Source organism: Neolamprologus multifasciatus, chromosome 15 (genome assembly GCF_963576455.1).
Source record: "Neolamprologus multifasciatus chromosome 15, fNeoMul1.2, whole genome shotgun sequence".
Taxonomy (NCBI): Eukaryota; Metazoa; Chordata; class Actinopteri; order Cichliformes; family Cichlidae; genus Neolamprologus; species Neolamprologus multifasciatus.
In genome coordinates this window covers 12434846-12461042 of record NC_140453.1, presented here as the reverse complement: position 1 = coordinate 12461042, position 26197 = coordinate 12434846, and the positions used below count along the sequence as shown (strand labels likewise).

Below are 26197 nucleotides of genomic sequence, written 5' to 3'. Positions count from 1 at the left end.
TTTGATTACTGAAGGAAAACGCCTGTCCTGATTAGTGATGCTTTTCTGGAGGACAGATGTCAAACCAGCAACAGATCAGCATCCGTTCTGCTAGAAGAGACTGTTGCCTTAGGACACATTTGCAGGATAGACACAGTACAACACATACAGAGCACATAGCTATAAACGTGCAGAATTATTTGCACTGTGGTCCATTTCCAGGACCTGCAGAGTGTCGTGCAGCAGCAGAGGGCAGACATGGACTCGGCTAGAGATGCCCTGACTGCTCTGTGCAGATCGCATCCCTCTGAGGAGCTGTCACGCCTCTCGTCTGATCTCACCTCCATTGCCAAACGAACCGAGACCGTTTCCCAACGCTGTGCCAAGACCAGAGGAAACCTGCAGGACGGTCTGCAGCTCCATTTCAACGGTAAGCGATCATCAGTTTTGCTCGGATTTTGTTTGTGGCATTGATGATGTATCAGCTAATTTACAAAAGGTGCTTAATTCTTCTTCATTCTGATGCACCGAGCGATCTTATCTATCAGTAATAGTAAGTAGCCGCAATAACTTATTCCCTGATGAGGACAAATTAAAAATTTTAATAACCCTTAAAAAGCCATAATCACCCAATCAAACATTGCACTGTTACACGAAGCAGAGCCATTTGTTCGTGTTAGTAGTGCAACAGATTTGCTGTTGATTATCCTACATTTTCCCCAGAGCGCACTCAATCCGCCCACTACAGCCCACACTCCATTGACACACATGCTGTCAGGTACACTGGTGCACTCTCACTGCGCCGACACACACCTGTGCCTCGGAGAGTAATGTCGCTCTCGTCACATCTGCTCTCGAGGGACTCATTTTGGGCTTGTTGCCAAGGCAACTTAGCACTCCATAGCGTGGACACGCCCACACTTTCCATCTGCCTTAACACACTGCCTGCTCTCACACTTCTTCTTCAGGTTTCTTCACTTTAAAATGTTTTTTCTGCCATAATCTGCAACACATCCGTCTTCCTCGACTTGTCGCTGTATGTTTCTTCAGCTTTTAACTCATCTCTTCTTCCTGTTCCCTCAATCAGAGCTTGTCCAAGACTTCAAATCCTGGCTAGCGATTCTGAAGTTGGAGCTGAAAGAATGCTCTAATCAGTCAGGAGATGTTGTCCTCTTAGGAGCCAAGTTACAAAGGTTAAAGGTACGTTACTTGTTGCTCTTTTTCCCTGTGCAGATGTAAGGGCTATGAAGTGCATATTCCACTTAAAAGTTCTAAGGAGGTTGACTTGTTGATATGAGCATGCTACAGTATAAACAATTTATATTTTTAGAAACATATATCTGTACCTTCCACATAATCTATTAGTATAAGTCATAAGTTTAAACTGGGCTTGTAAATAATAAACACTTTGAGTTGTTTACATGGATGAAAACACACAAAAAAGTCCCGATCTGAAGATTTTGGCTCTTTATTTAGAGACGCATCCTATGTTCACAGGTATCACTTCAGCAGATTTCAGAGGGTGAGGAGCGCCTCTCTCAGGTTTGTAAAGAGGCTGGGAAACTCCAGCTCCACCTACCTAAAGCTGGAGCAGTGCAGGTTCAAGAGAACCTCTCTGCCTGCCAGCGAGAGTGGAGGAGCTTTCTGGATGGTTGTTATCAGAGCAAGCTGGACTTGGAGGAGAGCGTTGGCCTTCTGAAAAAGTAACACCCTCACTTATGGTTATTTCTTGCTTTTATACAAAGGAATTTAAATCAAATAGAAATATGGCTTTCATTAATTCTTTTTTTCTTCCTTCCCTTCTTTTCCCATAGTTTTGACGACTGCGTGCAGGGTATAAGAGACTGGCTGAAGCAGATGGATCTCAGCCTTAAGGCTGAGCCAGTTCTTGGGGGAGAAAGCCAGCAAGGAGCCCCAGACACCACAGAAGAGCTGGAGAGGATGGAGCAACTCCATAAGGAACTGACAGAAAGAAGGTTTGTATATGAGGGTGTCTGTGCCCATATGCTATATATGTCACAGCATAAGTTACTGAATATTCAGAACAATAATATATCATTTTCTTTTGTAAGGGAATCTATTGAGCAACTCTGCCAGGAAGCCCAGGTTCTATCTGAGGCAGGCCGGGGGTCAGGAGGAGAGGTCAGAGTAACAGGCCAGCTACAGATGGAGCACCAGGCCCTACTGAAGGCAGCCAGGGAGAGGCTCAGAGGCTGCCAGGAGAGCCAGGCTTTTGGAGACACTCTCCAGGGGGTTTGGGCCTGGCTGGAGGAGATCCAGGAGCGACTGGGTACAGTCGACAGCACGATGGGGACCAAAGAGCAGTTAGAGCAAAGGCTGGAGACGGTGCAGGTAAGAGGACAACAAGACTACATCTGCATGTATTCTTTATTTAGGTAATTCACCTTTATTACAATCTAGTTTTTCCAGTGAACACAAGAGGGGGCTGTTTGCTTAAGATATATTTACATATATTTTATTTTTATTTTGTGCTCTGAATGTCTGTTTGCACAGGATATCCTGCTTTTGAAGGGAGAGGGTGAGGTCAAGTTAAATATGGCAATGGGTAAAGGTGAGCTCGCCCTGCGCAGCTATGGCGCCGCCGGACAGGAAGTGGTTCGCTCTCAGCTGCAGGAACTGGAGGACGCATGGGCTACACTGCTTGTGACAGCCATGAGTTGCCACAGGTACAACTACTCACTTTAACTATCACCTACAATTTGTTATAAACTACAAATGATAATCTAATGAGTAAAGAAGCATTCCTGCCTTTAACTAATTTTGCATGCAGTTATAGAATACATGTATGCTTTTGGATAAAGCACTTTGGTTAGCACTGTCACCTAACATCAAGAAGTTTCCACATTTGAACCCTAACCGGGGCTTTTCTGTGTGGAGTTTGCATGTTCTCTCTGTGCGTGGGTGGGTTTCCTCTGAGTACTCCTCAAGGTATGCAAAAATATGCATGTTCGGCAAATTCCTGGTTCTAAATTGGCCATGGATGTGATGCAGATAAAGTGCTTAAAATTCAAAAAGCACTGTATGGATGTGTGTAAATTTGGCTTGTAGAGTAAAGCACTTTGACTGGTCAGTGAGACTAGATGAGCTCAATATAAATGCCAGTCAATCCCCATTTCTCTGCCACTGAAACATTTGCCCATGAACATTTAAGAGAGGATTTTTCTGTTTGCCAAAAAAAAAAAAATTCTCTCTTAGGAACAGGTTATTTTCATCACCACAGATTGATGTGTCGGTGCTGTTAATTACCATTAGGTTAAATTAATAATGAGAAGTATGTGTCTCATTTTCCAACTGTGACTGATGTGTCGTAGTATGAGCTCTCGGGTGTGTTTGTGTGCGTGCGTGACGGCATGCACGTGCATCAGTTTGTGTGTGTGTGTCTAATTGACCAATTATGGCCCCTCCTAGAAAGAAAATTGATCCCATTAGGGACTAAATGGTGGATGGCAAACAGTGGGTCACACATGCGGCGTGTTTGTGTTGAAAGGGGAGCGGGGTAACAGGAGGCGAGGGGTAGCAGGTGAATTAGAGGTGTGTGTGAGTATGTGGATATTGGCACTATTTGCACAGGCAGGGGTAACAGATGGCAAGGAAAATTATGGGTGTGTGTCTGTGTCCTTGTGTGTTTTGAACCTCCTGATAAAAGGGGAGAAAGGCTTTAAGCCAGTATTACTGCCAGTTTGTGCTTCTTCTGCAATGCTGCAAATGTACAGGAGAGTAAAAAGGTGTAAAAAGATTTTTATGCACCAAGATTTAAATTAAGCAGTCTACAAATGTAGTTGGAAAAGATTTCACGTGGGTTTTTTTCTGTTTTCTTTTTACACAATATGTAAAAGTGTATGATTAATGAGAGATCTACTGTTCTGTCTCCAGTCGATTAGAGTGGACTGTGTCTCAGTGGGGAGGATACCTTGAGAGTGCCGCCCAACTGCGCTGCTGGATGGAGGTTGTGGAGCGGGAGGTGTGTGCCCCTCTCACCCCTCAGCCAGGACCTAGAGAAAAAGCCTCACAGCTGGAGAGACTCCGTGCTCTGCTGGCTGATCTAGAAGACCACCAGATGGCGCTGTCCACACTGGAGGAAAAAGCCAGAGAACTCTTCAAGAAGACTGGTGATGCCAGCTTTAACCATGGTGCTCGCACCCAGCTGCAGGTGCAGTTTGACAACCTCACAGCTTTGGTGGAGGTACAAAACATCTGCCTTTATTTATTAATTTACAATGTAAACGACCTTCAACCTCTTTCACCTTGATCAAGGCTTTCGGTAATATAACGCGTACATTTTTTGTGTTTCTTCTATAGGAGAGAGTACGTCTGGCACAGGCAGTGGTGTTGGAGCACCAGGACTACCTGGAGGCCGTTAGAGAGCTCACTGATTGGCTAATGACTGCAGGGGAGGAGCTACAGCACTGGTCTGACACATCAGGAGACTCCACATCCATCAAAAAGAAACTGTCAGAAGTTAGGGTAAGGAAGACAAACATTTGTTGGTCACCTCAAGCATTTCCATTCTGTGCTTACAGCCCTTTTTTGGGGACAAATCATAAAGAGTTGCAGATTATTTCAGCCCACATAAATTGAGTGATAAAACTGTAGAAAAGACACAAGTACACGGATGCTAAAATGGTATCAGCTAAAGAATCTAAAATTTATTTGACATAATCTGAAATCTCTTGAGCCACTCCATGTTAACAGCACGCGGTACATGTTGGTTGTATTGTCTTTTAGTTATAAACTTAGATTATTTGAGAATTATAACTTGGCTGGACATCTTGTGGGAATTTGTTGGGATAATTGATGTGTAACAGGCACTAATTACACATCTATTAAAGAAGGATTAACTCTTTAAACCCAATATAGACATAATGATTCTCAGTGCAGTATCAGCGACTCTTGTGTGGAAGCGATGTTTAACTTATTTAAGAATAATTTGTCTTTGGCTCTTCTGCATGCTTGAAATGTGTGTGCTGTTCTTTGTTTTGTTTTTTGTTTTTTTAATCCACGCCCAGTTCTTGCGGAGATAACTGATTGCTGAATTATCTGAACCCATTTGATGAATACATTCTCACTATGAAGGAGAGCAAATTATGCAGGGAATTGGAATTGGTTCTCAGCTTGTTCCCATATCAGAGCCAAATATCTCAATCTCTCATGATGCATTTTACTGCCAATGCAGTATAATATGGTTTATGGTCGTGTGTAAAAGGAAAAAAGAAAAGGAGCAATGAATTTAATGCTAAATCTTTCCCTGGTCGATAACTCTGCGATTACAGAGGAGAGAAAATATGCGAGGAAAAATTGATTTGCATTTAAATTTTACACATGGGTACTAATTATCACATTATAAATGTGTGTCAGCAGAGCTATGCTGTGTGAAGCATTACAGTAGAAGAGGAGATATGATGTCTTGTGTACACAAGCTAGTTTTCATTTTTTATTTAGTGTCAAGGTTGATCTTCATGGCCATCTTCTCCCTTTTTAATCCCTCTATCAGCTCACTCCTATCGCATCACAGTGTTTTTCACATCATCTGCCTGGCTTTCCCTTAGAGAGTAAGAGGTGAAGAGGGAAGGAGAGGGAAAAAAATCACTAACAGAGCGATATTACTGATATGGAAATTAAAAATACAGCAAATCAGAATAACTGGTGCACTGACAGAATCAAAGAAATAGATATAAACATGTAAGGTGATGAAGCAGGGGACATCTGATGAAAACACTATACGGCAGCTTTAAATAGACACCAGCACAGCCAGAGATTGCGGTTTCCTTAGCCACAGTTTCCGTAGCAACTTTGTCTCTTACCTACCTACCCTCTTTATCTCTCCAGGAGCGCGTGGAGTGTCGACTTCTGGAGGGCCGCGACCGCCTGAGCCGGGTACGTCGCAGTGCGGCGTCCACAGCGGAGCACACGGCAGCGGGAGGCTGCGAGGCCATGGATCGACAGTTGGGGGCGCTGTCCCACGCTCTGGAGCAATGGGAAGGGGCTGCTCTGAGGGCCCGGGATAGCTTGGAGGGGGCCCTGTCCGCTGCCGCGGCTTCCGAAGAGGAATATAACCGTCTGACCGCCCAGTTGGAGGAAGAGTTAAAAGTGTTTGATGGACGTCTGAGGGGGTGGAGCCAGGAGCTGGTTAAAGCTGAAGGGCAGAGTAACGGCGAGGAGGCTGTGGAGGGATGGCAGCTGGCTAAGGTACTATAGAATTTAAATAAACATAATGACAAGAGAGCCTGAATTATTATCTGTTCATTTTCTCACAATGGTGCATTTAAAAAACACAGCATCAATAATAAAAACTCGCTGAGGTGGGTGAAAGCTGACAGCGGCTATGCTGCCGTCCTATGATTAGCATTGTTTAATACAAAGTACACACACAGACACACACAGACCCTCTGCAATTAGCCATGCTTTCTCTGTCAGTAATTATCCATTCTATTTGTAAATCCTAAAAACAGATTAGTTTGTAAATCAGCTTTACTGGAATGATGAACAAGTGACAGCCACAATCCCATCACTTCCCCTGGTTTCCTGCTCATTCTGTCTTCCCTGCTGTCCCCTCTGCCCCTCCCCGCTTTGTCTTTTTTAACCATTATTTTCCACTATCTCTCCCTCCCAAACATTCCCTCATTGTTTCTCCTGCCTATACTCCGACTTGGTTGAACTGAAGTGTGCTGAGATGTCCTTCTTGGCTGCAGGGGTTCTTTCTTAGATGCTTGTGCTCCTCACCTCCCCTGCTGCTCTGTTTCTAACCTCCACAGGATGTTTACAGTGTGACAATTTCTCTGTATTGTCAAGGCCGTGCCAAGACGTTCAGCCCTATATTTCTCCTCCAGGCTTCTTCAGCCATGCCTTTCTCCGGTTTTCCTCAATTTGGGGCTGTTAAAGAACAGAGGAGGAGTTTTTATTTTTTTTCTTTCCCCTCCTCCGCTTCTCGTTCTCCTCCTTCTCCAGCCTGTTTCCTGTGTCCGGCCTTGTTTTCGTTATGCGCTTGTTTGTGTGCGTTTGAACCAATTCTACATCTGTGAGGGCTGACAGCTGAATTCCACTGGGAGAGAGCGTGAGAGAGTCATCGGGAGGAAAAATGTGTGCGAGGGAATAAGTGGAAGGAGTGGGAGGAGGGAGACAGAAAGAGGAGAGAGCGAGAGAGTGGGGTAGAGAAAGAAGTAGAACCGCCGTAGGAGGAGGGAGGGAGGAAAGGAAAGGAGAAGAGGGAGACGGGAGCAGCGAGTCCACAGGAGCAGGGAGGGAGGGTTGTTTTAACCGTCATACGTCAGAGAGTGAGTGAGAGTCACACAGCGAGAGAGAGAGAGCTTGTACATATTTCATGGGACAGGATTTCATGACTGTGTGAGTGCAGAATGTGAGGCACGCTGAGGCGAGCTGGAGACCGTTATCCACAGCTCCTTCCTGCCACACTCCGCCAGGAACAGCAATGCTTTTGTACAGGCAGCACTGTGAGTATGTGTTTGAGCTTCTGTGTGCGCGGTTTGAATGTGAGAAGAGCGAAAACGAGGCAGGGTGTGAATAGGAATGCGAGCGGACTTATTGGAGGGTGTCATGCAGATCCGTTGGGTGCTTGTGTTTCCTTGTCACACACACACTGAGCTGGTGTCTGATTTGTGCCGTTTAGGATATACTGGAGGGCTTGCAGAGCGCCGAGCCGATGGCGGAGAAGTTGAAAGGCCAACTGAATGACCTGGTGCGATACTCCAGAGACCTCGGCTCACAGTCAGACCGGGTCACGGCGCTAATCAAACAGCACAACAGGTGAGAGGAACATTTCTGCTGTAGTGATATGATGTGGGTGAGCGAGAATTACTCCTTGGAGTGTTTGTGGATGTAAAACGAAACACTGACTTATTAACTACAGTTTATTCATGATGTATTTTGCTTCAAGTCTGTGTGATGAGGCCAAAAGCTGCTTTTTTCAAATGTAGATAGAAATGGCCCCAACTTGAACTTCCTAACCTAAAAGCCAACAAAGTTATCCAAACAAATGCTCAAGGAAAGGAAATTCAGAGTCTCACTGGAGATGGAGATGAAGTAAAAGGTTTTCTCAAAAGTGAAGACGTGATCACACAGATTATATGAAAACTGTGGTTTAATATAGAACAAAAATATAAATTAGAGGAAGAACCTGGAGATACTTTGGACCAGAGATGAGAAACAATGGATACCAAATGGAATAACAGCACTGTGTACAGTAAAAAAAGATGGGAATTTTATGAGTTTTCAGGAGATGGAACAAAATTGAACATTATGCAACCATTCTCCAACCACAGTAGGAATCTACAATTTAAAGAAATATAGAGTAATATCTGCATAGTACCAACAGAGGAAAGGAAATACAGCACATTATGTTAAAGAGAAATGGGCAAAAAAGAACTAGGTGTGTATATTTCTCAAGATAAATGGCTGCCTGTATGGCGAACACAGCAATCGACTACATCATCATGTAGCTTGAGAGAAAACTGTTGGAAGGGTTGAATAACATTCTCTGTCAGCCCCAATATTAAACATACATTTCTAGTTTTCTCTAACAAAGCCATATCGAAGACAATGTGATACAGTAAATGTAAACCATTCTCATGTCTTTTGGATCTGCCCTGGCATTGTGCAGTTTTGGAAGAGTGTTCATTTATTTATTGTTAAAATTATGGGTTACAATATATACAGGATCATCTCTGGTGTTGCATTTTGGTGATATATATAGAGAGAGATATGGACCATGTTTACACATCAATGACAGGGTGAGGACTGAAATATTAATGTCACAGGAACAAACTAGAGATAATCATTTTGGGATTTTTGTTGTTTTGCTTTGTTTCACTTCTTTCTTTTGTGTGTACCTGAAATGGAAAGGTGGTAACAATGTGTTTAAAAGTTATCTGATAAAAAAAAAACGTTTTTGGAGGGTTTTTTTCAGCTAGGATGTTCAAATCAACCTCTATTGACCAATATGCTATATACATTTTAAGGCAAAAGTAAAAAAATAAATAACATAAGACAAACAAATAAACAGGAAATAATCAAAATATGTTGAGGAAACTGAAAATGAATTTCATTTGTTTAATTATAATATGCTAAAAGCAATAAGTGCAAACAAAGGCCATTGAAAAGGCATACTCTCCTTGACCCACTTGGATAGTGGAACAGTTAAAAGCAGTTGTTCTGGGGATCTGAGACCTACTGCTTGGGTAGAGGACATTAGGTTCTGAAAATCAATCTGACAGGTGGCCAGTGCAGGGATTTTAGTACTGGTGTAATGTGTTTTCATTCTCTGCTACCAGTTAGTCTCACTGCGGGATTCTGCAACTGCTGCATGATGAGATGAGGGCTGGTGCAGTAAAGGGTCAAAAATCCATCTTCGAAGAGAATAAACTGTTTGTAACACTCTTTATATAAGTGAAAGAAGAGATGCTTAGCTGTGTCTGTCTGCCTAGTTTGCCTTTATGGACAGCTCCCTGTGTACATAGCAGACCTGGTGAGACCTTATTCAAGCAGTTGGCCTCTCTAATCGTCTGATCCGAGTCTTTTGATAGAAATGGCCACACTTTTTGAGCTCTTGAACTTTAGATCTACATTCTGCAGTGGAGGCATGCATGTATGTTTACGTTGAGTAAAACCAGGACACTTTCAATGTTAAAGAAATTGTGTTTTGCCTAAAAAGTCTGCATTTTCTTCTGTAGCTATCTGTTTATAGAGAACGGAAGCAAATTAATTGGATTTAGGTTTAAGTGCAAGGTCAAAGGTGATACCAAGATTTTTGCTATGGGCTTAAAGGTTTAGTGCTAATGGTCTTAAATGGTTAGCTAAAATGATCACACCTGTCTGTGTGTCATTTAGATGAAGACAGTTTTTTCTGTAGAAATACACATCCTAAAATATTTGTGTGACATTGGATTATCATTTGAAAGATGCATTGTACTTGTGAAAAATAAAGCCTAACGGACACATAATGCAAAAAGGGACCTGAGGTACTCCATAATTGACTGAGGCATTGGAGAAAGAGAAGCTTTATTAGCTATTAGTCAACAACCTAGCCAGCCTTATCCTTTAGACAGTTTTTATTAAAAGGCTGTGATTAATACAGATGATCAAGTGATTATTCAATTTTTTTAAAGCTATAAATAGTTTCTTATGATGCACCGTGCATCATGTTGATGTCACACATTATTCCATATAACAGTCTTAAAAACAGCTGTTCCATAACATAATAACAAGAGCAGGAAAGGAAAGTTCTCCTTAATTACAGCTCAAAAGCCAGGGCTATGTTTTATGAGCTCGTTTGTGTGTGTGTGTGTGTGTGTGTGTGTGTGTGTGTGTGTGTGTGTGTGTGTGTGTGTGTGTGTGTGTGTGTGCACGCTTGTGGCCATCACACAGAGGTCGGATGTCCGTATCAGCCAGGTGAAGGTGAAAGAACAGAGTCACCAGTTGCTAAGCGACATCTAACCGTCTTCCCTCACTTCCACTTATTGACTATGTTTGTGTCCTTTCCCAGTTTAATTTTATGCAACGGCGAGTGTAATTTTTTAGGGAAATTAAAAATTTTTGGAAGGTCTTTTTCTTCACACTGATACCCACTTTAGTCTCTTTACTGAGCTCTAATTGCCTGCTTTAAACCCTCAAGTGAGCCCGTGTTCAATGAGCACCACTTGTTTGTGAACGCACCGTGCAGTGCCTTTTCAAAAGAACAACAGTGCATACAAAGGAGCATGCACGCACACAGCCATGCACATTCAACGCATTCATGTACAAGTGTAAACTTCTACCGTAGCGCAAATGATCTCCTTTATTTGCTGCTTCTCTGAAGATTTACTGGCAGACAATCTAAGTGAGGTCAGCTTTTTGGAAATGCTTTGGCAGCTAATTGGCGTCGACTGCTGATTGGCAAAACACCACCTTTCCTTATTCGTTTGGCTGTTTAGTCTGTAATAGACTTGGCCTGTGCGCTCTTTGCACCTGTCCTGTATTAAAGCGCTGCAGAAAGAAGAGTGCACAGACAGAATGAAAAAAAAGGAGTCAGAGGAGAGGAGGAAAAGGCAATAACTCCCCTCCGCCCCGCCTACTCTTTATACCGCATGCCAGATTTTGTCTGTCACAGCAGAAAAAGTGCTTCTTTTACACCCGTGCTATCCCCACTGTGTTACTCTTTCATGCCCTCATCACACCGTTAAAGCTCAAGAGTATCTGTGCCTGACTTTAATGCATGTTTCAGTGCATTGAGATGCTACATGAGGACAATGTGTTTTTTGCCATGTTTTTCATACCTCTATTTCTGATAAGTAACCTTATTTCCCTGCTGTCATCCACTTCTCCCCTTCCTCCTTTAACCTTCACACACTCCCCACAATGTGTGAAATCCAGTAATTGTTTTTCTTTTTTTTGTCTTACATCATGTTTAAATCTATTTTGAATGAAACCACATGTACATAGATTTTTTTTCTTTATCCCAGAGTTGAAAGAAAAATAATTCTGCTGGTTGTACATATAGCTTATCCATATATGAACTTGTATCTATGTTGGTCATAACACACCTCACAATTTGGTTATGTAAATTTAGTGCCAGGGAGCACTGAGCAGAAGTGTGTGAAGGAGTATAGAGGTCAAGAAGACGGGTGGTTGTGTAGTGCGTCATGCTGGAGATTTGAATCTGAAATAAAATTTTTGTTGTTTATACTTTTAAAAAGCCTAATAGCTGAATTGTGTCTGGTTATAAAAACACATAACTGATTGTTGGTCTCATGATGTACTCAAAGCACCATCAACAAATTTAAAAAAAAAAAAATCTCATCGCCGATCATTTTGTAGCTGACAGCTGGTCTCCCACCCCCTCATATGCCAATCAACAACATCCGCTCCCACTAGGCTGGTTCTTTTGCTGCTGGGTCTTTTCTACTCTAAATCAACACACCAAGGCTCATTCACACATTCATAAAGATCTTTATTTTGTACCCTTAAGTGCTTTCTGACTATCATGCACACACTTAGACTGCAGTCGATGGATTGGGAGAAATTTTGGGGTTCGGTATCTTGCCCATGGACACTTAAGCACAATTACTACAGGGACTAGGGATCAAACCACCAACCTTCCAGTTAGTAGACGACCCAATCTACCTCCTGAGCTGCCGTAAATTTATTATCACGCTCCGTAAAGTTGGGAGTTGTCATCAAATTTCGCTGACATTTTCATTTTGTGTGTTTGTGCATCCCTTTAGATTATTATGGTTTCTTGTGTTTTTAGCTATCCTTTAAAGCTTCAATTCTCAGTCTCATTCAACAAGTGATTTTATTATGCTTCAGTTACATACCTGCTGTACCTTGTGGTTAATATATTAATAGCAGAAAAATTCCTCTGGATGAAAAGCTACATTCTCCTAAAATCCAAATTTGAAAGTGTACCTTTGATATTCTGTCAAGCCTCGCTGTGACCGCTTCCTCACATATCTCCTCCATCTCGTCTCGTTCTTATAGCATCAAGCTGTCGTGCCTCGTTCCCTCCATCTTGTCACCCATGTGAACTCTTGCCCCAGTCATATGTTGCCTCTCAACCCCCCTCCCACACGGTGCCCCTTAGCGCCATCCCCCCACTCTCCCTCTTTGCCCCAGCGCTCATTCCTTCCACTTCACCCACTTTGCCATTTCTCCACCTGCCCATTTCTCATCCCTGGCTCATCCTCCATGACGTGAGTACAGTCTGGACAGTATCAGAGCATCAGCACGTGTCTCCTTTGTTTTGATGGACACATGGGCAGTAAACACTTCCTCTGTTTGTAGCTTCGTTCTTTCTTTGTTCATTTCTCACGGGAGATTTCAACCCATGAACAACAACTTAAATGAGGCCTTTTGTTTCTTTTCTTCTTCTTTCCTGCAGTCTGAGTCTTCGTGCATCCAGGGAATGTCAAAATAAGGAGCGCTTGTTGGAGCAAAGGTTTCGTGCAGCCCTTAGAGACTTCCAGCAGTGGCTGGTCAATGCCAAAATCAGCACTGCCAAATGCTTTGATGTGCCACAGACTGTCACAGAGGCCTCCTCTGCTTTGCAAAGGATTCAGGTAAGGGATATATTTTGCAAAACCATTATTTACAGCTAAAACATTTTTATTCTTCCTGTGTGCGTGTGTTTTTTTAAGGGGACATATAACTGTAGTAAAATTGAAGTTCATCGTCTTCTTTCCACAGGCGTTTTTCCAGGACAGACTTACCTGATGCAGGAATTAATCACCGATTTAATCACATTTTTGTCATATTATTCCAGGGCAGACTGAAGTAAAACCAGCATATCAAGCAGGGTTTTTTTGGATGGAAACGTAACTAAATATTACTGTAGTCAAGTCTTTTGAGAAATAACATTTTCAATAACTTGTTTTGTGCTCATTCATATTGATGTCTCAGAGCTGCCAGCCAGCGTGGCCGTATGATATTTTTTCTACAGGCAGATTGCTTCTGTGAGTGTCAGTTATTCACTTACATAAACCAGACTTTTCCTGCCTCTCGGGGTGATGATATTAACAAGCTTCTTGTCATAAAAGCCATTTGTCTGCTACTTGAGAAGCTGCAACCTTTGCATCAGTTTGAGTCCACTTAAATCCACTCTTGCTAATTACAGACTGGTTCTCGCTTTTTATTTTGTTTCCATAGAGGCAGGCTAAGCAACAATATGGTACTACAAAGAAAAGCAAAAGATGTAGTAGTTAAACAATCAATCCTCTTTCATTGGATGTTTGCTCAAAGGGAAGCGTGTGTGAACATGCCCACTGTTGAGTGTCTGCTGGTGGGCTTGTTGGAGTGATGGGACCTGCAGTAGCCTGGATAAGCTAGAAATGGGCTCATAGCCAAAAGGGATAAGAGAAAGCTCCACAGTGGGGTCTCTCTGCCTCTCTCTTCAAAATATCTGTGTGTCTCTTTCTGAGAAGTCTCTGAGATTCTGGCAGGTCTGGCAGCCTCTTCAGAGCACCGCAGGGTTCTGGCTAATAGTCAGCTGCTTGTCTGTGAAGGTGGACATCCCCACATCCATGCACCGCATTACTATCAAGCAATGCGCTATTATTTCTAAACTCTGCATTCTCAGACCATATTTTGGAGCTCTTAGATGATCGACGAAGCAGTGAATCAACAGTTAGGTGGTCAGGGAGAGTGAGTTCAAAATGGCAAAGCAACGTGTGGTTATTTGACAAAATAATTTGCTGGAAATCCTCTGCAGGGGTTTAGCAAAGTCTGCTCCTTAAGAAGTTTCTAGTTTTTTGGATGAGAGGGATTTTCATACTTTCTGACTATCGGAGGGGAGAGAGGCAATCATGTTTTATTTATTATTGACTTGGTGAGGAATGTGGAACAATGTTTCCACATGGCTGACCTCCAGGAGGGCTAGCATGGGAGGGGCTAGGGTATCCATTGTGTCATGCTTAATTGGTGGTATACAGTTACACTGGCAGGGTGAGAAAGACAGCAAGTGTGGAAAAGAAAAAGAGCGAGCAAGTAAATGAATGTAGAACACAGAGAGCGAAACGGTGAGAGACGCAGACTTTCTTTTCTTGTGTGTGCCTTTTACTTTACCAAGTGTGTGTGTGTGTGTGTGTTTTGAGGAGGCTGAAGCGAGATAGTGTGTGTAAGTGATGTGCTGACTGCACAGATGGTGGAGTGGTCCCTGCTGCGCTACTGTCATCGGCTCAGCTCAGAGGGAGGGGTGTCTGTGTGTGTGCATGCTGCATATGCGTGTTTATCCTAATATGTGTGTGTACATTGCCGGTGGGTGTGTATGAAGGCGCTTTGTAAAAAAAAAAAAAAAAAAAAAAGCAGACACATTTCAGGCTCATTGACTTCTCTTATCTGTTATTGCGTCTGTGGGTCAGGCCACTTCTTCATATGCATGTAGAATTAGTAATGACTTCATCTAATGTAATTACTGCTTTTCACAATGTAGGGTTACATTCTGGGACCTTGAGAGAAAATTTGTTGACAATGTAGAGAATGGCTTTGTTACCCGTCAGGCACTGCAGCAAAAGCAAAAGGCAAAAAAGAAGTTTGGGATAGTCATTCAGTCTTTTTTTCCCCTCCTTTCACACCCTTCTCCCTTTGTGTGCATGCTTCAGTTAAATAGTCACTGCTCCTTTGTCTTTGTCTGTGTACTGTATCCTCTTAGGAGTTCTTGAGTGACAGGGAGAATGGCCAGGCCAGGCTTAGTACAGTAGGAGCCAGTGGGGAGCTGCTGATGGCTGTAGTGTCCAAGGACAGGGTGGAGGGAATCAAGGCCAAGGTGGCAAATGCGAGAGAAGACTGGAAGAGCCTGATGAATAACCTGCAAATGAGAGAAGATGCTCTCAAGGTTGGTGCATTGTTTTCTGTGCTTAGCAGATGGCTTGAAAAATTACATCAATGTGTATTTAATGTGCAAGAAAGCAAGCAATCATTAGTTTCATTTTTTTATCAGAATGCTCACTTTCTCTGATATTTGTACAGTTTGTGCAAATTCAGAACCTCAAAAGGTGTATTTAACAAGTTGCTTCACATTTGCAGAACCTGCAGGCCCAGATGACAGAGTTTGAGACCGGTGCTGAGCCTCTGCAGGAATGGCTGAACAGCACAGAGGTCAGAGTTCAGGAGAGCAGTGCTCGCCTACATGACCTTCCAGCCAAGAAGCAGGAGCTCAGCAAACTACAGGTACTGTGAAGCCCACAGTCGTGCTCATGATTCTCCCTGGACATTACAGCCCTCTTACAATGACATTACTTCTGCGGTTATTGTGGCTGATGAAGGGTCAATCTGTTAGTCCACCCCTGTAGCAGTACATCAGGACATTTTAATCAATACTGTAGGGTCCATTTACTGTTAAATTGCATTACGTTAGTGAGGCTGCCCCTTTTACATTTCTCTTCTCAGCTGCTCTCACTGATGTTTTCTAATTTCCTCTCTTCACTCAAATAAACCTTGTCATTACACCGCAAATTGAATATTAAGTAGATTTTCCAAGGATACTAAATAGTCAGCTCTCCATCAGATATGGATCCCTGAAGTACAATTTCAATTCACTGGGGAGAAGAGAAGGACCTAATTACATTTTTCGAGCACCACTGGATCAAAATAGAGCTGCGTCTTGACACAATAGTCAGAAGAAAAGTCCAGAAATCTAATTAATTCTCCTTCTGTCAAAGCTGAAGCACTGCGTGGCTAAAAGGCCTTTTTCAGGATGCGATAACAGCCTCTGCCACGTCTGGCAGAGACAAAAAGGGAAGACAGGCATGAAGCGTTAAAAAAGATAAAACTGACAAAGGAAAAAAAAAAAAAATCAAACCCATCTCAAAGCTCTGCTCTTATCATTGTTGCTATTTTTATATTTATTCTGTCCCCCGCTGTAGCACTTCTCGTCATTGCCTTTTGCCTGGGCCCTGCAAGCAATTACATTTCTTCCCACAGCACCTGAAGTACAATAAAACACACAGGCTTCAGTCTCTGAACTCATGTAGGGAAAATCCTCCTTACCCTTTAACATGTATACAACCCGTTTTTGGATTACGTTATCAGCCGTGTCTCCTGTGCCTCTTCTTTGCTGTGGTGTCTAACCTAATAACAGCATTTATATGTAAAAGTGAACATCAGGAGAAATACTGCTGATGCTCGTGTTCCTCTGTTTTTATCCATGTATTTTGATGTGCTCTAGTGTGTACTTGTGACATGTTAATCCCGTATCCCTCCTCCTCTGCGCTTCTCGTGCCTCGTGTCTCCGCTGTCATGAAAAATGTTATGTTTTCTGTTGTTTCATTTTCACCTCTAATGGTGCTCACACACAACCATACTTTCCAACCCATCACTTTTTCTGTACCCTGCACTCACCAACATCCAATTGCTCCGTCTCTGTTTTTCCACCACTTGCCTGCTTCACATCGGCTTAGTGTGTGCTGGAGGAGATGGCGTGTCAGGAGGTAGAGCTGGGCAGGCTGAGGGAAAGAGCTCATCGACTCTGGGAGGGACAAGCAGCCGGAAAGGGCTTCGTCCACAGAGTATCTCAGCTGTCAGCACAATACCTAGCCCTCAGCAACTTAACCAAGGTAACACCGTTCACGCCTTGTAACCTTATTCCCTGCCTTTCCTCTCTTTATGCTCTGCTTCTATCACAGACTGCTACAGTGCGCTGAAATGTGCCTTGCTTAACCCATGTGCTCTTGATAAACACTAAAGAGCTTTCTGTCCAGCTGTGGTGTTCGCTGTTTTGTTGTGTGATCTGCTGTGTCATGGACTGCTGCCCCCTTCCACATTAGTCATGTCTCCAAGGGAAGACCTGGTTCCCAGAGTAATTTACCTGAGCTCAGTAATCTCTCTTACCTCTAAAACGCCCTTGTGCTTGCAGCCTCATCAGCATAAAAGGGCCAAGACTGTGCAGCGTACCTTTATCCACTAAAGCACTTCTGAAATGTCACAGCTGAAATGTGTCACTGCTTGAGAAGCTGACCTTTGTGGAGCTCTCATTAAAGTGGTCGCACTCGTATGATTAATTTGATACATCACAGAACAAAATATTACGCTGACCACAGAGCACCATTCTCTTACCTCGGGACAATGAGAGTACCCCGGCGATGATGAATGGGATTTATTTACTTTGCTGGCCAGCCAGTGAAGTGCTATTTTTAGGTCCTCTTCCCTCCTAGACGTGGAAACAGGAACGAAAACACTTCAAAAATTGCCACCAGTTATTGAAGCTTTTACTTTCTGCGCTTTGCAGATCCACAGATGTTGCAGATGTATGAGTGATGACTGAAAACACAATGCGTTTTTTTTTTTCTTGTGCTATAACATGTGGGTGGGAGAGTCTCTAGAGATGTCTATCTGGGAAAACAAGGCTGTAATTTCAAACACGAACACAGAAAAATATGAAGAAACTTTTGTTGTTCACTGGAAACACGTGTAATGTTAAACTCTTTGGTAAGGAGTATATTCACATTACTCTACTTTAATATCTAACAGGACAAGGCATCCAGGATTGAACGCATTGTAGGGGAACACCGCCTTTTCTCTGAAGGACTGAAAGAGCTCCAGGACTGGGTGTGTGAGGCTCAGCGGGTCCTCAACACCTGCATCTCCACCACTACAGACAAGGGCTTGTTGGAGGACCGGATGTTACAACTTGAAGTAAGGAAGGAAGACATGGATGGAGTTCTTTAAAGGGATACACAAAAAGTCCATTCATGCACATTTTCTTAGCTAGACTTTTCTTTGCTGGCCACTAGGAACAAAAATGAGTATTCCCCATTAAGTTGGCGTGTGGTTGCTGTTGCTTGATTAAATTTATTGCGGAGAGCTGTACAGATTGCTGTGGTCCCCTGCAGGTTGCACATAAGATACCAAATTACCAGCAAACAGCTGCAACCAACAACCAAGCAGCAGTGTAATTTAAAAAAACAATAAGCAGTGAAAGTAAAAGTTATGCCTTACCGTTGAAACCAAGACAAGGTTCTCCATTTCTTGTTTGTGTCACAGGCTTCACAATTTCACAGCCACCTACCAAGAAGTTGTAGAGTGCTGGCAGATAAGTCTGTATTTTCCATGCAAGAAACGGAGGATTGCAGCAATCTGTTAGTGACCAAAGCAATCACAAGAAGGTGATCAGTCAGCACCCTCTTTACAAGTGATTTCACCCAGCGACAGCAGGAAACCTCCAGCTTCCACCGACTAGAATAGAGACTGGTGTTGCCCTGTTGCCGACCAGTCTCTAGGCCTGTGAGCCCTACGTGGGCTAAATCACTGTAACTGAGATATTGTGTTTAAAATTTTCAGAAGTGAACATTACACAGGCTTATTTTACAAACCATGCAACTGCAGATTTCTGACTTGACACAAATTTTATCTGTAGATATGTTGCATCTATTTTAATGGTTTAGAAAGCAACAGGGCGAGATGCATTTTACCCTTTAGAGAGTTATGTTCTGTCTGTGTGTTCACCTCTATCTGTAGGCCTTACTAACTGCCCGTCAGGAGAGGGAGATCCAGCTAAAAATGCTCTTGACGCGGGGAGAGGCAGTCCAGAGGAACACTTCAGCTGAGGGAGTCCCGGTGATTCGCAAACAGATCCAAGACCTCAAAGACTCGTGGGACTCACTGCTGTCTGCCTCAATCCAGTGTAAAAGGTGAACATGGGGCAATTAATCTGTCAGTCTTTGATAAATGGGACTGGGAACTGCCTAGTTTCCCTTGATGGATTTCTGCTAGTTGAAAGGTTAAAGGGATTATTAGATTTAGCTGTTCAGAATCTTGTTTGTTCCCTCTGTGCTAACTTTGCCTTATTTATGGTCACAGTCAGCTGGAAGGTGCTCTGTCGCAGTGGACCAGCTATCAAGAGGACGTGGGTCAGTTTATGCAGTGGATGGATCGGGTTGAAGAGACACTTAGCTGCTCAGACAGACAGTACTCTGAGATGAGAGACAAGACTGCTAACCTGGGAAAGACCAAGGTATCAAATGCCACTGTAGACTATCCAAACTCTGTATTTAGATTAGCCTCACTGTAATTTTAATTTAATTAAAATTTTAGCCATTTATCCGCTTTAGATTCATGCAGTTACATTTATACCTCAGAGCATCCCAGTTGCAATGATCTATGGGTTCTCCTTTCTTTCCAGCTTCTCTATGAGGAAGTACTGAGTCATAGCAGTCCTCTGGAGACCATTGCCACAAAGGGTTCCAATATGGCTGAACACTACACGACACAGCAGGAAGTGCAGCAGCTGCAGTGTAGATACAACTCCCTCAAAGAAAAGGCTAAGGTGCTTACCCAGAACATACAGCTTCATTTTTTTCTCTGCAGGCATTTGAATAATAACCGAATAGTTTGAGTGTATTTCTTTAAAAGCTTGCTTCATGCTTTTTCAGAAATCTTAATTATATTCCCCAAAATACTGAAGGGCATGAACTTGTTGAAAATTTTACTGACTTGCCTAATAATTATTGTAAAATCATTACACATATTTCTCTTTGAGCTTCAAGTCTGTAATCAAAAAGCATTTTAATTGATAGACATTAATCTCTCCAACTTTTAATTTTACATTATTCAAATTTCAAATGTCCCTGTAATACTGAACAAATGAACTGCTTTCATCCATTAATGTTTGCGTCTTGTTACCTCTTTTGTTTTTTGCAGAATGCAGTCAGCAAGGCCAAGGAGCTGGTGCTGGTGCATCAGGAGTATCAAAGGGGGTTACATGTGTTTGAGGACTGGCTGGAGAAGGAGCAGGCCTCTCTGGCCTCATTGTCCCATCCAGAGGGAAACGTGGATACACTTGAGAATACACTGCAGCAGCTACAGGTAGAAACACTGTGGAGTTTTATGTCAACTCTATATGGTTATGATCAGAGAAGAGAATAGCTGCAAACCTTTAACCCTGCCTACGCATAGTGGTATTTTTCAAAAGTAAAGCACCTAACACCTAACCCTTTCTAAATTTTTTAAGTCTTCAGTGACCTCCAGTATTTACTTTGTTCTTGACTCTTCATTTTCTTCACAGAACCTGCAGGAGCACTGTTCAAATGGCCAAGCCTTACTCTCCGCTGTGCTCACCAGCAGAGAGAGAGTAATCCCCTGGGGTATACCTCAGATCGAGGACCGAGCCCTGGACACCGCTCAGCGAGAGTGGGCGGCCTATCAGAGCCGCCTAGAGGAGACTCAAGGCCAGCTGCACTCAATGCTGACCCGACTGAGGCAGATGGGACATAAATTCCTGAGCCTGGCACAGTGGCTGGAGGAGATGGAGAGGGTAGCTAATATCAGAAGTAATCGGAGGTCAGACGCAACCACCAAGCAGATTCAGCTGAAGAAACTCCAGGTGAGAAAGAGGCCTGATTGCTGCAGTCCATATAAGATACAAGCCTGTGATATTTCATGCAACTGTCAACACTGTAAAGCTCAAAAGGGAACAACATACTGTCTTATTAGAAGAATTTCTTTTTGGGGGCCAGGATGTAGAGACTTCAGGAAGCTACTTCCCCCAGCCAGGAAATTGTTTAGTGATACCCATCCATCTATTTTCTTCTGCTAATCCAATTCAGGGTCGCTGGAGGGGCCGGAGCCCATCCCAGCCACCATAGGGAATGCCATAGTTTAATAATATTTCAACAAATGTTTTTTTTTATTTCACTGGTCACTTCAGTCAGAGGTACCTTCTGGTTATACTGAAAACCAAACAGAAGAATATCAAGCTCACAGTTTCGTAATTTACATTTCAGGACACAGAAGAAGCAAACTAACCTAAAAACACAGCCACACATGCTGTAAGCTGTGAAGCATTGTGTCACTTTATACTACAGCCCATCACTTTGTCATGTTTCAAATAAAACAGCAGTATTTCCTATACTTGGTCTCCTCCCTCTGGAGCATGCTTCCTGCCACTGTCAGGATGCCAGAGAGTTTCAGTATTTTCCTTCCTTGCATTCTCTCACTCACTCACACACACACACACACACACACACACACACACACACACACACACACACACACACACACACACACACACACGTTGGGGATTCATATCTTGTGGGGACATCTAATTGACATAACGCTTTCCCTAGCCACTTACCCTAACCATCAAAAAAGAATGCCTAAACCTAACTCTTACCCTAAACCTAAACAACACAGCTGATTTAAATGGCTAAATTAGTTCCTCAACGGCTGTGTCCCAATTCAGGGTCTGCACGCTTGAAGTACGCGCACTACGCGTACTACGTACTGTGCGTACTGTAAATACGAGAAGTGCGGAAGTGAGAGGCCTGTGAAATGGGACGGTCTAGCCTTCGTTGCGCTGTTCAGGTTGCCTAGCAACCATGAGACTAACTGCGAGAAACGTTACATACAGCTTTGTTTGACAGAAATGAAGGAGAAAAAATGTTTTGCTGGTCATTCATTTTTGTCATAACATCACTTTGATTAGTTGAGTATCTGAGGCTGAGGCCACGGGACTGTAAAATATGATTGTTGGGCTTCATTTCTGTATTGAACAGTCATTTTAAGATTAGTTAGTAAATAACAATTAGCTAATGTTGTTCATGAGACTAAAATCTCACTGTGGTAATGTAAATATAATATGGCCAATATTATACTATTGTCAGATTATATATATGTGTGTGTGTGTGTGTGTGTATGTGTGTGTGTGTGTGTGTGTGTGTGTGTAATGGCTTTACAACTAAGTTAACGCTGAAAGTACAAACATCACTAATGTCACACAACTTTGCAAATGTTGCAAATGACATGTGGCAAAGTTATTGCCTTCGTTATTAAACATTCGCACATAAATAAGTGACGTCATATTCAGAACTTACTTTTGACAGTTCACTCTTCGGCCGCTCCCTTCTGCCGTATTTTGCGGCACAATTATCCACACCCACCGTTGCGCTATGAATTGTGGGATATATGGGACCACAAAGCGTGCACCGCGCTTGATATTTGGGGGAATCGACGGCGCATTTGGAGTATGCATTTGAAGTACACTTCGAATTGGGACAGCCGTCGTCGCGTGGCGGTGAAGTAATCACACTTAAAATGTGTACTTCAAGCGTGCAGACCCTGAATTGGGACACAGCCAACATGTCCTGAAGTTCTCCAGAGGCCTGGTAATGAACTAATCATGTGATTCGGGTGTGTTGACCCAAGGTGAGATCTAAAACCTGCAGGGACACCGGCCCTCGTGGACTGAGATTGCATACCCCTGTTCTAGGCCCTATATTGTTTTGCTTGTAATGCGTTTTCTGACACCTGGCTTTTAAATAAACTTTGCTGACATATAAGTCATCTATAGCTTTGGCAGTATGTAACGAAAATATTAAAATTTATGTGTCCCTTGTGATCAGGGGTGTCTAGAGGCAGTGCTCACACGGCAGAGTGAAGTCGATGGACTTTCATCTTTAGCCCAGGAGGTTCTGGAGGAAACTTACATCAGCAGTCGTATCAGTGTTACGGCCACTCAGCTCACTGCCCGCTACCACTCCCTGCTGCTCAACATACAGGTTTGGCGCTCTTGATTATCTGCAGTTTAATATAATAATATTGCCTTTATATTCAGTTAATGGTGCTTTGCATTTTCAGAGATCCTTTATCTATTTAACAGTGAGCCACATGAGGGGTTTGTTGTGGTGTTTTCAGCGTTTGTAGTGTTGCTAACCCAGTTGTTCCTCTGTTGCTCCAAATGTACTCAAGAACAGTGTGATGTCACAGTTGCTTGTTTGTTTTTATTTAACACCATTTCACAAAAACAGTCCCCTCAAGATGTTTTATATTGTAATGTAAAGGCCCTACATTCCTGCGTGTATTTATATTTCTGCCTTTGGGCGCACTTTACCAGTTCATGCATTTCTCCACTCACAGATTCTGCTTCCATCTCTGTTTCACCTGATTTACCCCGACCACTTAAGCTCCCAGCACGGTACTGCTTTTGTAGCGTGCAGGTGTTACACTGAGCTTTGCAACCCACATCAGTATGTTGTAGCTGTGTGCTGTCACTTGAGGGCAGTGTGAAAAATCAGCGGACTACAATGTGGACTGCTTTTGTTCATGTTTGCGCTAAAGTTGTTCCTCCAGTGTTGCCCTTGCAGCCATGATATCAGAAGTCATAATAGTCAAAGACGTTCTTTGCAGTGAACTAAAACTGAGCATCAGAAACAGCCATTGTCTGTGCTTCCATTCAGATGTTTATTTCCACAGTTCCTCCTGTTTTTGGTGAACTCTGCTATCACAGCCGTTCCTGTTCAAGCAGAGTTTGAACCAATCAGCATTCTGTCTACACGTAGCTTCATTACCATTGGGCCATGCTCAGGTTTTTTCAAGGACTGCATAAAGAATCCATCTCTGCATCGCCAAAGGACACTGCTGCAGGAGTATAAATCACGAATTTCTCACCTGTTCCTGTTTTCCTTATTTGTTCAGTATTCATAAGAGCTCAATTTCAGCTGCTCTTTTCTCAGAGCCACCATGCCTGGTGACTGTATCTGTTACATTGCTTACCTCTAATTCTCCATTGTCACCACAGCTTTTTAAAACACTTCACCAGATTTTCTTACCTGCTTCTTTGGATCCACCCTATTGCCTACACTGCCAGCCTTGATATGTAAATGTGTAAACCAGACCTAGGTGTCATTGTGAGTTTAATAAATAAAAAGAATTAAAAACAAGCTGGCTGCAGGTTAAAACATTTTTTGCGTTACCATCTCAATCATCTATTTTAGAAAATGTGAATTTTTCATGCATTGCCTCTGGGGTCTCTTCCCACAGTATGTTTTTCACACATGATTGTTCTCCCTCACTGTGGAATTTACTCCTGGGAGAGTTTTGACTTTGTTTCTGTAACACCCCATTGAAGTAGCTTTGAGAGTTATCGGTGTTACCCCTGCCGGGGTTGTTCTGTATACTCAGATCCAGCCTCTCTATTTGTCTACTCCTCTGGGTTGAGGGGAGGGGGACTAAAGGAAAATCAATGGGGCTCTGCTGGTCTGGAGCTAAAGCTGTAATTAAACGCTACAGAAAGCAATCTCACACCCTGCACCAGGAGTGGAAAAGCTTTGCCTGCACTGCATTGATTTTTTTTTTACACCTTCAGTAACACATCTGAGTGTGCGTGTGTGCGCATTTGTCCCCCTTTACTCCCTCACTTTTGTTTCTCCACCTCCGTACAGCCCACACCCTTCCTTTCCTGCTAAAATTGTCTCACATATGCATATACTTTACAGTCGTGCCTACACACATATGCAAACGCATAACATCCCTCCCAAACTGTGGATGCCTGTAATTATACCGTGTGAAGTGTGGGCCATATGGGCTTGAGGTGGGAAGCTGTTACCTCTGGCTAGTCAGAAAAGGTGTGCACTCAGCACTATCAGCTAATTGGAGCTCCTCACCACAGGATTTGCAAGTTGAGTGAATAATGTGTCAAAACCTGCAAGAAACCCTCTACATCCTCACGGTGTTATCGACTCAGAATATCAGTCAAGTGGATAATGCGTCAAAAGCATAAAAACCCACTCCTCCTTGTAGTGAAGCTATTGACACTGAGCAGATGAAAGAGTAGAGGGGAAACGGATATTTTCTGTTTTGATGGCTGATCAGAGAGCTTGTGGTCCTTGGTGACTAATGTTAGACTGCTGCTGGGGCACAACTCACACCTTCAAAAGGAAAGGATAGACGGTGTTTTCTAGATTTACCCCAAAGAAATATAATGTTAGACTTTAAAGAGTCTCACCAATAATTCTGACATATGAAACACAAAATCCGTTTTGTTAGTTTTTTTGTCATTTATCCTCAATTTATATTTGACCTACAGTGGTCAACTTAATATTTCCGGGAAGGACTAATGTTGTTTAAGAAAGAAAGGGAGGTTTAAGACATTTATATGACAAAAATGGGTGGTTTTAGCCTGTTGCTTGCCATGTATAATTCAACTTTTTGGGATATAAATTAGATGTTCCAATAGGATGCTTTCATAAGGTTTTAAGTCAATAAATACTAAAAAACAGGTAATTAAAAGCCATCCATAATACACATTTTGTGGATAGACGCTGTGGTATAAAAAAAAGAAAGAAGAAGAAATATATTTTAACATAACGTTATAGGTGCATGAATTGAAAAAAATTGTATTTTTAGCCCATTGCTAGGCAACATGATGGATATCATAGTATCTGATTTCGATAAGTCCCTTCAGGGGCTTCAGATCTATGTGTGTGCCAAGTTTGGTTGCTCATCTCCTGATCGTCTAGACAGAGTTTTCAGGCAGACAGAGCTTTTATGTATCATAGTAAGATATTTATCCTCAAAAATCCAAACTTAACATTTCTGGAACTTTTTTCTTCTGACCTTCGATTTAATCTACTTTCAGGACACCATCAAACAGCTACAAGAGGAGCTGAGGAGCATTGAAGAGACAGAGAATCTTTGCAAGTCCTTCACCGAGTGGCTTGGCTCGACTCTGAAAAGCTTCACAGCATTAACTGACACTTCTGAACCTCTAGACCAGGCGGCCATGGAGAAGAAGATGAAAAAACTAGAGGTATGTTTATTTAGTTTCACTGTTACATTTCTAAACCTCCACGGTTTAGACCCAAAGTGATGCATTTGGATAGAAGGTGCAGCGGTGCACCAATGCACCTCCCTGAACTGTTTATGTCAAAGAATTTGAGCACAAACTCATATGAATCCAATTTCACAAGCCAGCAAACAAATCCTTTGTGCAGTTTTCTTTGGC

General features: G+C 42.7%; 1 protein-coding gene across 7 annotated transcripts in view; it reads left to right on the top strand.

The window, feature by feature from the left end:
- syne1a (spectrin repeat containing, nuclear envelope 1a) overlaps window positions 1-26197 on the top strand; it is a 156154-nt gene that overhangs the window by 57912 nt on the left and 72045 nt on the right. For 6 of the 7 annotated variants that reach the window (XM_085131862.1, XM_085131864.1, XM_085131863.1 and 3 more), the window contains 22 exons: window positions 202-409; window positions 1067-1179; window positions 1477-1682; window positions 1794-1955; window positions 2052-2331; window positions 2494-2666; window positions 3874-4183; window positions 4300-4464; window positions 5827-6186; window positions 7625-7761; window positions 12869-13046; window positions 15134-15316; window positions 15508-15651; window positions 16881-17036; window positions 17950-18114; window positions 18937-19109; window positions 19279-19432; window positions 19601-19744; window positions 20119-20283; window positions 20483-20800; window positions 22818-22973; window positions 25832-26002. In XM_085131862.1, the coding sequence (XP_084987988.1) occupies window positions 202-409; window positions 1067-1179; window positions 1477-1682; window positions 1794-1955; window positions 2052-2331; window positions 2494-2666; window positions 3874-4183; window positions 4300-4464; window positions 5827-6186; window positions 7625-7761; window positions 12869-13046; window positions 15134-15316; window positions 15508-15651; window positions 16881-17036; window positions 17950-18114; window positions 18937-19109; window positions 19279-19432; window positions 19601-19744; window positions 20119-20283; window positions 20483-20800; window positions 22818-22973; window positions 25832-26002 (4221 nt within the window). The remainder of the gene's footprint in view (window positions 1-201; window positions 410-1066; window positions 1180-1476; window positions 1683-1793; window positions 1956-2051; window positions 2332-2493; window positions 2667-3873; window positions 4184-4299; window positions 4465-5826; window positions 6187-7624; window positions 7762-12868; window positions 13047-15133; window positions 15317-15507; window positions 15652-16880; window positions 17037-17949; window positions 18115-18936; window positions 19110-19278; window positions 19433-19600; window positions 19745-20118; window positions 20284-20482; window positions 20801-22817; window positions 22974-25831; window positions 26003-26197) is intronic. The other variant, XM_085131868.1, reaches the window with a different exon arrangement.